The sequence below is a fragment of the Solanum stenotomum genome, chromosome 11 (genome assembly GCF_019186545.1).
Source record: "Solanum stenotomum isolate F172 chromosome 11, ASM1918654v1, whole genome shotgun sequence".
Taxonomy (NCBI): domain Eukaryota; kingdom Viridiplantae; phylum Streptophyta; class Magnoliopsida; order Solanales; family Solanaceae; genus Solanum; species Solanum stenotomum.
In genome coordinates this window covers 46,274,123-46,287,545 of record NC_064292.1, presented here as the reverse complement: position 1 = coordinate 46,287,545, position 13,423 = coordinate 46,274,123, and the positions used below count along the sequence as shown (strand labels likewise).

At 34.2% G+C, this 13,423-nt stretch overlaps 1 protein-coding gene across 4 annotated transcripts in view; it reads right to left on the bottom strand.

Moving 5' to 3' along the window:
* LOC125843780 (probable ubiquitin-like-specific protease 2B) overlaps positions 1–11,535 on the bottom strand; it is a 36,509-nt gene extending 24,974 nt beyond the window's left edge. Inside the window, exons 1-6 of one of the 4 annotated variants that reach the window (XM_049522981.1) lie at positions 11,262–11,535; positions 4,135–4,424; positions 3,958–4,045; positions 3,813–3,862; positions 1,578–1,778; positions 1,412–1,487 (exon numbers count right to left, since the gene is read on the bottom strand). In XM_049522981.1, coding sequence (XP_049378938.1) covers positions 1,412–1,487; positions 1,578–1,778; positions 3,813–3,862; positions 3,958–4,045; positions 4,135–4,424; positions 11,262–11,352 — 796 coding nt within the window. In that variant the 5' untranslated portion in view covers positions 11,353–11,535. The remainder of the gene's footprint in view (positions 1–1,411; positions 1,488–1,577; positions 1,779–3,812; positions 3,863–3,957; positions 4,046–4,134; positions 4,425–11,261) is intronic. The other 3 variants (XM_049522978.1, XM_049522979.1, XM_049522980.1) reach the window with 3 other exon arrangements.
* Positions 11,536–13,423: the final 1,888 nt, after the last annotated feature.

Genomic DNA, 13,423 nt, shown 5'->3' with positions numbered 1-13,423 from the left:
CAATATGACAAGACTGAAGCATTGCATACATAAAATGGTAAATTCAAGCAACCAAATCACTTTCTAAGAAACAAAATGACGAAACTGAAGCATTACATAGACAAGAAAGGCAACATATATGTGTATATACAACAGAGAGAGGGAAGTCCCTATCCACAGATCCTCCCCAAGATAAGGACATGTATCGTCAAAAGGAAGGAAAGAATAGTAAATTTGTCTAAAAACATAGCACGATAAAGTCTACATTATTGGAAAGCAAAAGGAAACATGATTTCATCTACAGTTTGTAGCCAATAATTTGTATGGTTTGGTACTTTTCTTTAAAAATGTCATTTAATTGCATTTTAAAATTTTGATAATAATCCTCCATCTGTTATTTTATATGGTTGCATTTGATTGAGCAAGGAGTTGAAGGAAGAAAGTAAGATTATTGCCAAATACCAAAAGTATTGTTAGAATGTCTGGTCTAAAACATGCTATGATATTTCTATGTCTATTAAAGAGCGATATTAAGGGTAAAATATGACATTTAAAGTTAAAAGTTCCTAAATATAAAAATTTGCGAAGCGTCGATTTTTGGAATAGACCATAAAGGAAAGGAAATCATGATTCACAAAGTAGCTACTCCAAGCCCAAAATGTGTGTACTCAAATCGATAATTGAAACCTACATCAAAGGACAGAAGAACAAAAACATGAAGAGAAAACAACTTGTCAAAATGTTAATTCCTTTGTATTTGCCAAGACAGAGAGTTTCTACAAACAGTGAAACATTATTTAAATTCCTTAATAGTTTGCATAGCTTTGTTCTTATTCTCTTTTCCTTTAAGAAAGAGCTTAATTAACAAACTTCTGCATGTTCAACAAGAGTGCTCCCTCTCATAGCACATTATCATGCTATCAACTGAAAAAAATTTAATGGTTCCTCGGAGAATTGATAACATTTTAGCACGAAAAGTAGAAGCGGGCAAGCAGCAAAGAGTCAAACCTTGACCAATGAAAAGCTACAGTAAGTCAAAGTCTTAGATCTTAAGACGGTTCACTAAGACAAAAGGTTAGAAGGGTCTTTATTATTTAGAGAAAATTGCTTTTGCAGGTTATAAGCATCTCATGGTCCTAAGACCTCCAAAAGTGAAGAGGTTCACATACAAGAAACTCTAAACAAGAAACAAATTTCCAATTCATTTTCAAAGTTTACTGGTTTCTTATGGTTACTTTCATTACTAAAAAAAATATAGTGAGAGGGTGAAGAGTGAACTGGATTCAAAAATCATAACACCCCATTACTGATTCCCACTTAAGCATAATAATAAAAAACTTCAAAATAAGAAGAGCATAAAATTACAGATATAACTGGAGCTCAACTGAAAAATGAATACATCCAGAGGAGCATGAGCAGCAGAACAGCGTACCAGAAGTCTCTTGAGCATTTTCACCTTGTGTTGTTGATCTTTTATTTACATGGATCTTAAACACAGCTACGTCAAACTAAAAACAAAACAATGATACTTATCAGCCCCACGACATCAGCAAGCATCACACAACACTTGCTCGAAAATGTGCAATGATAAAACTCACCCTCCCTGACAAACGTGGTTGAATTTGGAATATGTCTTCAACTTCAAAGCGAATGCAAAAAGCTCCTGAATCCTCATTCATTGTTGAGCCTTTGACCTCAACACAATTACTGGAAAAGGTTACTGTAGTATCTGTCACTACGTAGGATGTTCCTTGATAATAGAGATAATCGGGACAGAAAACGATCGGGCTGTTTTCAAACTGCAAAACAGAAAAAATATTGGTAAATAAAGGATGATATGGAAGATACAAACTGCACAAGTCGTCAAATAATTTTAATTCCAAATGAGTTCCACTATCGTTGGCCATCAATTAATTTTAATTCCGGATGAGTTCCACTACCATTGGCCATCAATTAATTTTAATTCCAAATGAGTTCCACTACCGTTGGCCAACAAATAATTTAAAGAGACTTCAGACCAAAGAAAAGCAGAAATCCTTGAATGTAGAAGCCTACAATATGAATTTTTCATAGATATATACCCAGCCTGCAGATGCCAAAACATTCCACTAGGACAGATTCAACAGAACAGCTTTTCAACTGCAGTGTTACTAGCTTTTAATATTCATGTTTTACTTCTTCATGTAGTGCTATTGCTCATAACGGTATCATTTTTCTTTTTCAAAGTTAAAATTGATAAAAGAGATAACATAGAATAATAGATGTTGTGGGAAGTATAGCATGGGACATGAAGTGTATGCGATAACATAGAACAGTAGCTGTTGTGAGAAGTACAGCATGGGACTTGAAGTGTGTGGGAATGGCGTTTTTAATATTTCCACAAGTACAGAAGTCGCTCACGACTTTTTGCAACTACACATGATTTCATATCATTATCACTTTCAACATTTATATTTTACACATTGAAAACATAATATCAATGCAAATACAGTTTGTTTCGAAATGTAATAATGATATAGAGCCTACAAAAAGGAGACATCACTTAAATCCAACCACTGTAGAGCAGTAGATCCTTAAATCATTCACTCACTAAGGGCTCGTTTAATAGGATACATTGGAAAAAATAATGCACGTGTTTGCTCTATGTATTACTAATACCTTGTTTGGTACACCTTTTCAACCTATATATAACTAACACTCTATATGGTATTATGCTATGTATAACTAATACATGGGAAACCATGGTATTAGCAATGTAAGGGGTTTTAATGCATGCACTAGCATGGGTAAAAGATATATAATTGGCCCTCAAAACCTTTTCCACATCTTTTTCACTATATTTGTGGAGGATATCTTTGTAAACATATAATTTTTTTAGAAATACTCGATGCATGTTATTTTTAGTCCACCAAACCAAACAATGCATAAGAAATAATCTCTGCATAACTAATGTAAGCATAATTAATATCGTTATTACTAATGTCAGCATTAGCAATACAGTCTATTCAACATTATTCTTGTACATAATACCAAACGACCCCTAATTGAGAAGGATTAGTGAGTGTTCAACAACAACGACATGCCCGGTGTAGTGTTACAAAAGTAAAAAGAGCAAAAAAAAACTCTAAGGTCTATTGGAAATTAAGTGCAAAGGCGTAATTAAAGTGTGGGCTATAATGAAAAAAGGCACAAAGAGGCAAAAGATACAAATATATATGTTCAGCCTAAAACTAACAATTATAAGCATAAATGACAAATATATGAAAATAAGAGATTGAAAAAAATTACGACAAAGTAAAATATCAATTGTTTAGTGTTGCCTTTTTAGAAGAGGCTCATTGGCAAGGAAAAGTATGCTTTATAGCCTTGATAACAACACTTAAGCAAGCACACATTAAGCGAGGCAAAGTGCTCAACGTGCTTTTAGTCTCACTTCAAGGCTTAAGCACACCTTTGACAACATTGACCCAATGTAATCCCATAGGTGGGGTTTGAGGAGGGTACAGTGTACACAACCTTACCCCTACCTCCATACCACGTCGAGGTAAAAATGTTGTTACCTCAAAAGATCCTCTGCCAAATAATGCATATCAAAGCATTATGAAAAGGAGCAAACATGAGTAAAGAAAACATAACAAATAATAGAGAAAACATTACATAGCCTACAAAAAGGAACATCAATGGATTAGACTTTAGAGAGTATTCAATGCTATAAATTATTTACACAAAATATGAAGAAGGATTTCATAAATTGAGTTAGTGAGTATTCAATGCTATAAATTATTTACACATAATATGAAGAAGGCGTTCATAAATTGAGTAGCTCTCATTACCATTCCCCAGTGGTCAAAGTGGTGATTTGATAATGGTCCATCTAAGATGTCTGAAATAAATACAACAAGCTAAGTAAGGAGACCATACAATATTGAATTGTTGTGATATTGGAGTAAAAGAATGATGCAGGCAATAAGAACAGACCATGATTTTCTGGAGTAGCAGATGAGTAGGATGCCGATTCCTCACTTGGGTTTTCATCAACATCAGAAACTGCACCAACTGATTCATCCTGCACATATTCCACCATTGAAACGGTAGGTTAAACAAAGTCTTTCAAAATCAAAAAGGTAGAAAGAAAAACATGGATTGTAAATATACATTGGAAGGAGGTCCAGAGAAAATCTCTTGAAAAGCTGTCCCTCTATATGAACTGCCTTCCAAGAAACTTCCACCTATGTGATTGTTAGGTTCTCTATCAGGATATCGTCTTTTGCTTGTTGAAGTAACACTTGGCATGCTGCCCAACCTCAGCATTCTCTCATCACTGCAACCTTCTGCATCCAGACTTGAGACAGAACGGTTACCATTGAAATCACTGTCAGCTGCTTCAATATCTTCAGATGGTTCATCACCAGTCCCCTTCGAGTTTATATTTGTTCCTAGCGCACGTTAAATGAAAATTGACAAACAAAATTCATATAAAAATGTCAAACCAAAATTAATCCACAAATACAAAGGACCGATCTACTATTTCTTTTTGTTAGGCAGAACCAACCAGTGAACCAGCAAAAGATCACTTATTTGATACACCAGGGAACCTGCTTAATTTATCACAAATTAGGTATGTAAACCAACAGAATCTCAAGTTTTCCACAATGGGACGTGCTATTAAGGCTACAGACGATCAGGTTTAACGGAATAATCTAACTACTAATTAATTGCCTGATGACCAATAACCCATAAACAATTAGAGGTGGCACTAATGGATAAATGGTAGCCAATGCGACGAATATGTTGAAAAAACTACCAAATACACCCATCAATTCATTTGACCAAATTACCAATGAAGGCTAATGAGTAACAAACCCCTGGAACAACTACATAAAATACAAACATTATCCTAACATATTTTGTAATTCACTTCTCACACAGGAAAAAACATATTTCCCACTATCTTGTCAGCTTGGGTAAGAGAAACACACCAGTCAGTCCTTAAACAACCGACTTTAGTCATCAATCTAATTCTCTCAAATTAGATAAAATGACATGCAGTTAATACTAATTAGACTTGCATCTACCCCTTCTAGTAAATGAGAAGTGTGCAATAACACCAAAAGCATAAACAAGCTCAATTTAGAATACAGGTTGTATCTACTCCATTTTTGGAAAAAGTAATAAATTTCAACAGTAACACTTTGTTTGGATGGTTGTTACCCGTTGTATTGTTAGTTTAAATATAACGTTTGTTTTGATTGTTACTTAAATTTCATTGTATCGTATCGTTTAAATCCATTGTTAAGTAGCAACGAAAAGACCCATTTTGTGTAATGACCAATTTGGTGTGATTGCGTCGTTACCTTAATATTTTCTTCTCATTTTATCTTTACTTATTATTTAATAATTCTATTTTATCATTTACCCTACCTTTTCATATTAGCTCTACCTTGTGCCCTACATTCCTGGTGGTAGGTTTATCATTCAAATTATAGATGTGTGACATTATGTAACGACGGAGAATGACACAATCTATCCAAACATTGTATTTATTATGACATTACAGTACGATACGATACAATACAATACATTATGAAACAATACGTAACAACCATCCAATCAAAGTGTAAAAGAAGGGCAATAACACAGCCATATACAAGAAGTATATCAAATGCAAACAACCTTACAAAAATATTTGATTTTTTATGAATAAATCCGTTCTATACATATATACAAGACCTTGTGAGTGCACCAAAAAAGAAATAAGGGATGAGCATCAAGTGTGCAAAATCCTTCTCTACTTCATCAAAAACTTCATCCACATAAGTGATAAAGGAGCAACATTTCATGTTCTGCATATTTTCCCCATCTTCTAAAAGTCCAGCTAAACATTGTTTCTTTCACACTACTTGGCATCACCAACTGAAGTCCAAACCGTTTCAATATTTTCCATCACAAACAAGATGTTGTCCGTCCATGAAAAAGAAGATGATTCACAGTTCTATTGTGTTTTAACACATGAAACACCAATTGACACGAGCAGTCTTCCTCTTTCTCAAATTCTCCACTAAAGGTGTTCACTATTTAGTTTGGTCAATTTTTAAAAATAAAACCAAACCAAACTAATTGGTCGGTTCTAAACTATTCAAACCCTATCAAAAACAAACATAATATAAATTTATAATTTAGTTTTTGCATGTTTTGTTGATTTTCAATTTTGTTCGGTTTAAATTTTACTGACTTAAAAATCTAACCAACATAATAGGGAGTTAATTTTTAAGTGAATAATTATTGGGAAAGGATTGGTTGTTATCTTTTAAAGAAAACAAATGTTTAGCTAAAAAAAGGAGTTGTATGAAACACTCGGTCCAAGCTAGGCCAAAACCCCATTTCTTAAATTGAAAAAAAATTATGGCGTCTGAGCCAAATAGCGCGCACCTCAATTGATTCCATGTGGTATCTACTATTTCCACCAACACATGTACCGGGTAACCCTGTCACCAAGACTTGGATAGGGATGTGTTTTTGCCTCTACTTGAATTTGAACATGAAACCTCAACCCACTTCATTGATCACTAGGTCACATCCTTGGATGTTTTGATCTCTATATTTCTACGTGCTATGGCTAAAGTTGAACGATTGCTTTCTTTAGAGGAATGGACTAGGTTTGGACTGGGTGATTTGTCTTAATAGCTAAAGGTCATTACTCTATAAGGAGTGAAACTAAAATGAAAAAATAAAATTACGATGGAAGTATTTAAAATCATTTATAAAAACTAATACTTCCTATGTTCCAAGATAAGTGGTGTTCACACCCCTTAAGAAAACTACTCACCCCAAGAAAATGTGAATTGTTTTACTATCTCACCCTTAATTAAATGTCGGAAGATTGAAGTGGTTCTTTAATGATAGAAACTCCATGTATAAACTCACAGATTTTAGACCCATTAGCTTAATTGGCAGTGTGTATAAAATAATCTCTAAGGTGCTTACTGAGAGGCTTAAAAAGGTTATGCACAAGCTAGTGGACACACAACAACTTGCTTTCATTAAAGGAAGACAGATCATGGATGCTATTTTGATGGCTAATGAATGTGTGGATTCTAGGATTAGAAGCAAGGTGCCAGGCATTTTATGCAAGCTGGACATTCAGAAAGCATATGACCATCTCAACTGGAATTTTTTGCTGGAGACCTTATCCAAAAGAGGTTTTGGTGGTAGATGGGTGAGATGGATAAAGTTTTGCATCAGTACTGTGAAATATTCTATTCTAATCAATGGCTCTCCTACAGGTTTCTTCTCTTCACAGAGAGGATTAAGACAAGGAGACCCTCTGTCTCCTTTCTTATTCATTATAGCTATGGAGGGACTCAATGATATGTTGAAGATTGCTCAAGAGAAACTATGGTTGAGGGGCTTCAGAGTATCAAATAGGGTGGGTTGTGACATGGAGATTACACACTTACAATATGCTGATGATACTCTGGTTTTCAGTGATGCCAACAGAAACCAACTGATGGTTCTCAGAGTCATATTCGTGCTATTTGAAGCCATATCAGGACTACATATCAATTGGGAAAAAAGCTTCCTATACCCAGTGAATGAGGTCACCAATCTAACCTCTCTGGCTGGTACACTTGGGGGGAGGACTGGCGAATTACCAACTGTATATTTGGGCATGCCACTAGGAGCAGAAAGCAAGTCTTCAGGAATCTGGAATGAGGTGGTCGAGAAGTGTGAAAGAAGATTGGTGAACTGGAAGAGTCAATATCTCTCCTTTGGCGGGAGACTCACTCTCATCAATAGTGTTCTCGACTCCATGCCTACCTACATGATGTCTATCTTTCCTATCCCAAATGGGGTCATTAACAGACTTGATGCAATAAGGAGGAATTTCCTATGGGAAGGAAACAGTGACACTAAGAAATTCCACTTGGTTAAATGGGATAAATTGATTGGGAGCAAACAAAAAGGAGGTCTTGGGGTAAGGAATTTGAAGATTCAGAACCAAAGCCTTATGATGAAATGGCTATGGAGACTAGCTTCCAGTGAACAGGCACTATGGAAAGAACTTATCAAGCAAAAGTATGAAATGGAGGACCACTGGTCCACCAAAATGGTCACTAGTACTTATGGAACTAGCATCTGGAGGGCCATCAGAAATTTCTGGCCAAAATAAAGAGAAAATTGCAGCATTAGAATTGGAAATGGCATGAAGGTCTCCTTCTGGGAGGACAGCTGGTTAGAACAAGGCTCTCTAAAAGCCCTCTTCCCAGATATCTACATTCTGAACCAACAACAAAAAGACATTGTGGCAGAAGTTTGGTCAAATCAGGGATGGAATTTGAGTTTTAGAAGGCCCCTAAATGATTGGGAGATCCAAAGACTAGTAGATTTCTTTGGAATCCTTGAACAATTCAAAGGAACCTCTACCTCCCAAGATGGATTGTTTTGGAATCATAACTGCAACGGAAATTTTAGTGTGAAGGAAGCTTACAAAAAGTTCAACTCTTTCACCCATCAGGTTACTGGCTGGCCATGGAAACTTATCTGGAAAGTTAAAATACCTCCTAAAGTGTCCTGCTTCACTTGGCTACTAGCAAAGCAGGCTGTTTTGACTCAAGAGAACCTCATGAAAAGGGGTATCCACCTGAGCCCTAGGTGTTTCCTATGTGGAGAAGAGGCTGAAACAGTCAATCACCTCTTTCTTCACTGTAGGATCACTAATATTTTGTGGAGCATTTTCATCAATTCGAAGGACCTATTTTGGGTGATGCCAAGAAATATTGTCCAGGCCCTGAAGATATGGAGTAGCTTTGCCTACATTTCTGGTCATAAAGAAGGATGGAAGATCATCCCCACCTGTATCTGGTGGTCTGTGTGGAAAGAGAGGAACCTCAGATGCTTCCAGAACAAAAGTAACAGCATCCAGAAGATGAAGATGAATTGCTTGGTTTTATTTCATTTTTGGTGTAAACAGGAGTACATGGAAGATCTAGAATCAGTAATGAATGCTTTAGGCACCTTGTAATTTTTGTTTATTTAGGATTGAAGATCTTCCTGATACTCCCCTTTTATTTGTAATTAGTAAACCTGTAACAAGTTGTGGCAGGTTTGATTTTTTGGAATATAATACAAGACTGTTACCTTCTCAAAAAAAAAAAAAAAAAACAGGGGTAATTTTGGAAGACAAAAATTAATTCTTTTTTATCATGTAAAACACCACTTAACTGAAACAAAAGTAAAAGGTAAAAACACTACTTATTTTGGAATGGGGGATTTGGTGTATATAATTTATTGGTTGGGTCGTTTTTTTTTTTAATAAAATAAGACAATACCAATTTTTTAAATTTAAATTAAAAAAAAAAAAGCATCAATTTATTTAATAAATTTGGTTTGATTTTCAATTTGGATCTATTTTGCAATTAACTATGAAGACCCATATTCTCCTCCGTCAAGATCACCCCAACACACCTTTCTTGGACCCTGAGTATCCACACCAAAAGGCACAGAAAAGTTGACTCCTCCCTAATCAAAATTTTGTCATAGGTCTTAACAGAAAAAAACATCGGTATCCCCCGACCCAATCTCCCTATGCCATGGCTATCATGTATAGTTCTTGTTTGTGAATCAATTGACCGAACTTTAAAATTCTAAAACCTTCCAGTGTTACAAGTCACTACTAAACCTAAAATACCAATGCATCCCCCCCCCCCCCGTTAGACTCCATAAATGTCAAAACTGGCATCTCTACGTGAACCCACACATATTTAGAAAGGTTATTCTCACACCGCCTATATCTCCATAGACATACCATACTCGCATCACCCACCCTAAATGATATGTTCAAGTTAAACACTTCCCACCCCTTCAAGATATTCCTCCATAGACACACCCATAGGAAACTGAAACATTCTTTAGAGTTCTATCACCCTTCAAAGACCCCATACTTGTTCTCAATCACCCCATTCAAAATGCATTCTCCTCTACCTCAAACCTCCATAATCACTTTCCCACTAGTGCCTAGTAAAAAATTCCTTATGGCGTTGACCCTAAGTCCACCCCAATACTTCGGGGTGGTGATGGTCTCTAATTTACCAAGTGGAACTTCCTCTCCCCGCCTGAATCATCCAATAGAAAATCCCTTTGAAATGCAAAAAAAGAAGTTGAAAAACCTCTAGAAGTTGTTGAAAAAATTAATCGTTAAAATCTTGTCGAAAAATGTGTTGTCACTTGTCACGACAATGAACAGCTAAGAACAATGCTGCAAAAATGGTCACCAAGGAAAAGACGCAAAGTAGCCAAAAGAATAAGAAAATGAAGTGCAATGACGTTGGAGCAATCACTAGAAAAGGCATGGTACCAACAACATGTCACCAGGGAGATATGGATGTCACCATTACGGTCACAAAAAATTGGTGCATGCCACCAGAAGGGGCACCATAAAAAGAGATGGACGCCGCCAAAATGGTCACAATGGGAAGCAAGAACTGCTACAACGTTCATGAGAAAGAAGTTACTTGTTCAATCACCACAAAGAAGAAAAACTATGGAACAATGAGAAGAAGAAGAAAACATTGGGTGCATAGGCAGATTAGGGTTGTCCGCTGCTAAGTGTAAACTACTTATGTCTCTAGCAAGAGTGTAGAGTGTAAAGGCTCTGAATCCTCTTGAGAAAAATAAATACGGAATAGAGTTAATAGATAACTTAATAACACTAAATAGATGTGTAAGATACAACTAACATCTTAAATTTGACCAATCAGGGGCTGATTTCACTCCAATGCTTAACACAAACTCTAACATTCTATCAAGCGAGCTCCTGATCTATGAAAAATATACTAGTGTGTTCTATGTACCAGAGGTCATGAGTTTAACTTACACTCAAAATATAAACTGAATCCAACTCAGCTCAGGCACTGACTAACAGAATTCTTTTTAACATTTCACATATAGAAAACTTAAAGAACATCTAGTGTTAGGGGAACCCAAACTATTGAGTACTGGAATGCAAATATTGATCAATGGAGTGCAATAGATCTAAATGAAGGGAAATGAATATTGAAAATTCATAATACATGACCCCAACTAGCTTGTGATTGAGGTAGTTGTTGTTAAACACCAGAATTTCAACTCAAAAATTACAAAACAAAATAAAACGTGAACTACAATTACCAACACATATAATAAACTACAGTCTATAAGAAGACGAGAATTTCAACCCTATTCCATAAAAATGCCATAGCACAACGCAAAACCCAAAATTGTATTTGAGTAAACAGAAAAAATACCATTTTCAGTGATTGTATAGTTGTTGCAAAACCTATTAGCCTCGATTTCGGAAGGCTGCTCCTCCTCTGCTTTGAACTCAAAAACATCCATAGCTGCTTCTGTGAAACTGTTGATTACAAAAAAGCAAGATGACAATTGAGGAGGATCAAAAAGCTAGGGTTTTGAGAAATAGAGCATTGATCACTCCATAAGGGTTACCAAAATCAAGAGAAATAGAATTGGGGATTAGAGAGGGTAAGGGCTTTTATTGATCCGAGCTGGGCGACGACGGAACAGCTCCCTCCGTTTATAAAGTAAACGGTGTTTTGACCCTAACTTTAGAAAAAGGAGTAAAAGAGTCGATATTAAATGAAACTAGTCTATGATAATTATTTGTTCGTAATAATAGATATATTTTATATATATTAAATCGTAGTTGTTACATTATGAACATTAGTGTGTCCAAACTACCTAACACTATCATATATATTATATTTACCTCTAATTTAAAATAATTACATATATTATCACATTTAATATTTATATTATATATTTTAAAATATTTAATAAGATACACAGATCTCTTAAATATAATATTAGATAATTATCTTAAAAAGCTCCTTAATTAATGGTCATTAACAAGTTAAATTTTTTTTTTTATTCCCATTTGTTGCCGCCGGGCGTTCCCCACTCCCATGTCATCCCACTTTCTTTCTTCTTCTTCTCCCTCTTTAATTTATTCATTCATTCTCTCAATACATATTTGCATGTTTAAATCAATATTTTACATATAGATTTGTTTCTATTTTTTTTAATTATTCTCATGTATCTTGATTTTGTATTTGAGTTAAAATTCATAATGTTCTTAAGTTCAATTTTAAATAGTTTTACAAATTAGGTTTTATATTTTTTGATTTTGTTGTTTCTCAAACACTTTAATGACTGGTCATTCTCAAAATCGAACGTTAACAAAATTTTATACTAAATCAGACAAGTTTTATTTGTTTATTTTTACTCATGAATTTCTCATTGCAGAAACTGACTCATCAAGGACAATTGTTTAGTTTAATGAGTGCATAAACTAGTGGGATTTATGTAGTTTGCCCTAGTACAAATAGTTAAGCACTGTTGTTTAGCAAGTGTTATTTCTTATCTTTTGTTAGACACTAAATCACCATAGAACAAAAGGTTGCATAGTTATTATTAGTACTATTAGTTCTTGCTTCATTAGCTAAAATGTGTCACCTTGTTACTTTCTTGAAAGTTATGTCGGATAACTGAATTTCCCAGTTTCTTTAATTGGTATCTTCGATTACTATTTTATTTCTTTATCTAATATTTTTATGAAATAAATTATGTTATTGAATTTTTTTAAAAAAGTAACCACTTAGCTATGATGTTTATGAATATTTTAAAATATATATAAATCTTCGATCTAAAGAAAATAAATATTTTTTCAAATCTATTTCAAGAATTAACAACATTCAACTCAAAGAAATTACCTATCAATTCAAGTTCATTTTCACGCCAAAGTCTCCTAAATATTATCATAAAATTGTCATATATTTATTCGTTCGTTATTCCTATTCTTAAATATTTTTTACTGTTATTTTTTTCAATAGACTAATCTTGAGAAATAACTCATATACTTGTAGCAATACTTAATTATTCAAATTTAACATATGAAAATGAAAATTATAAGTCATACACTCAAATAAGTATAAGTACATATAAAAACGTATTATTTACTTGCGGAACTAAATTTTGGGGACAATTTAGTGTAATTAGCTTATGCAAAGTTTTCAAACTTCACTCTATCTTTTTTCTTTAAATTTATGTACTTGAGAAACACTAGTTTATCCTAAATTATTTGATCGTCTGTCTATATTTAAGATATGAAAGTGAAAAAAAATGTTTGAAATCAAGAGGAATATTGTTATATCAGAAAAAATTGAATTCACACTTGACAATTAGTGAGGGAAAAATTAACATTAACAACGTGCACTATTACATCAAATCCAAGCAGTTAGTCTAAGAAGATATTTTGATTGACTTAAAAGTTGGTCAAACTTACTTTTCAATCAGTTTTTGACTTCTAAAAATGTTTGGCAAATATAAAAATAACTTAAAATAAGTAAAAAAAAAATAATTAAAAGTTAGGAAGTGTTTGACAAGGTAAAAA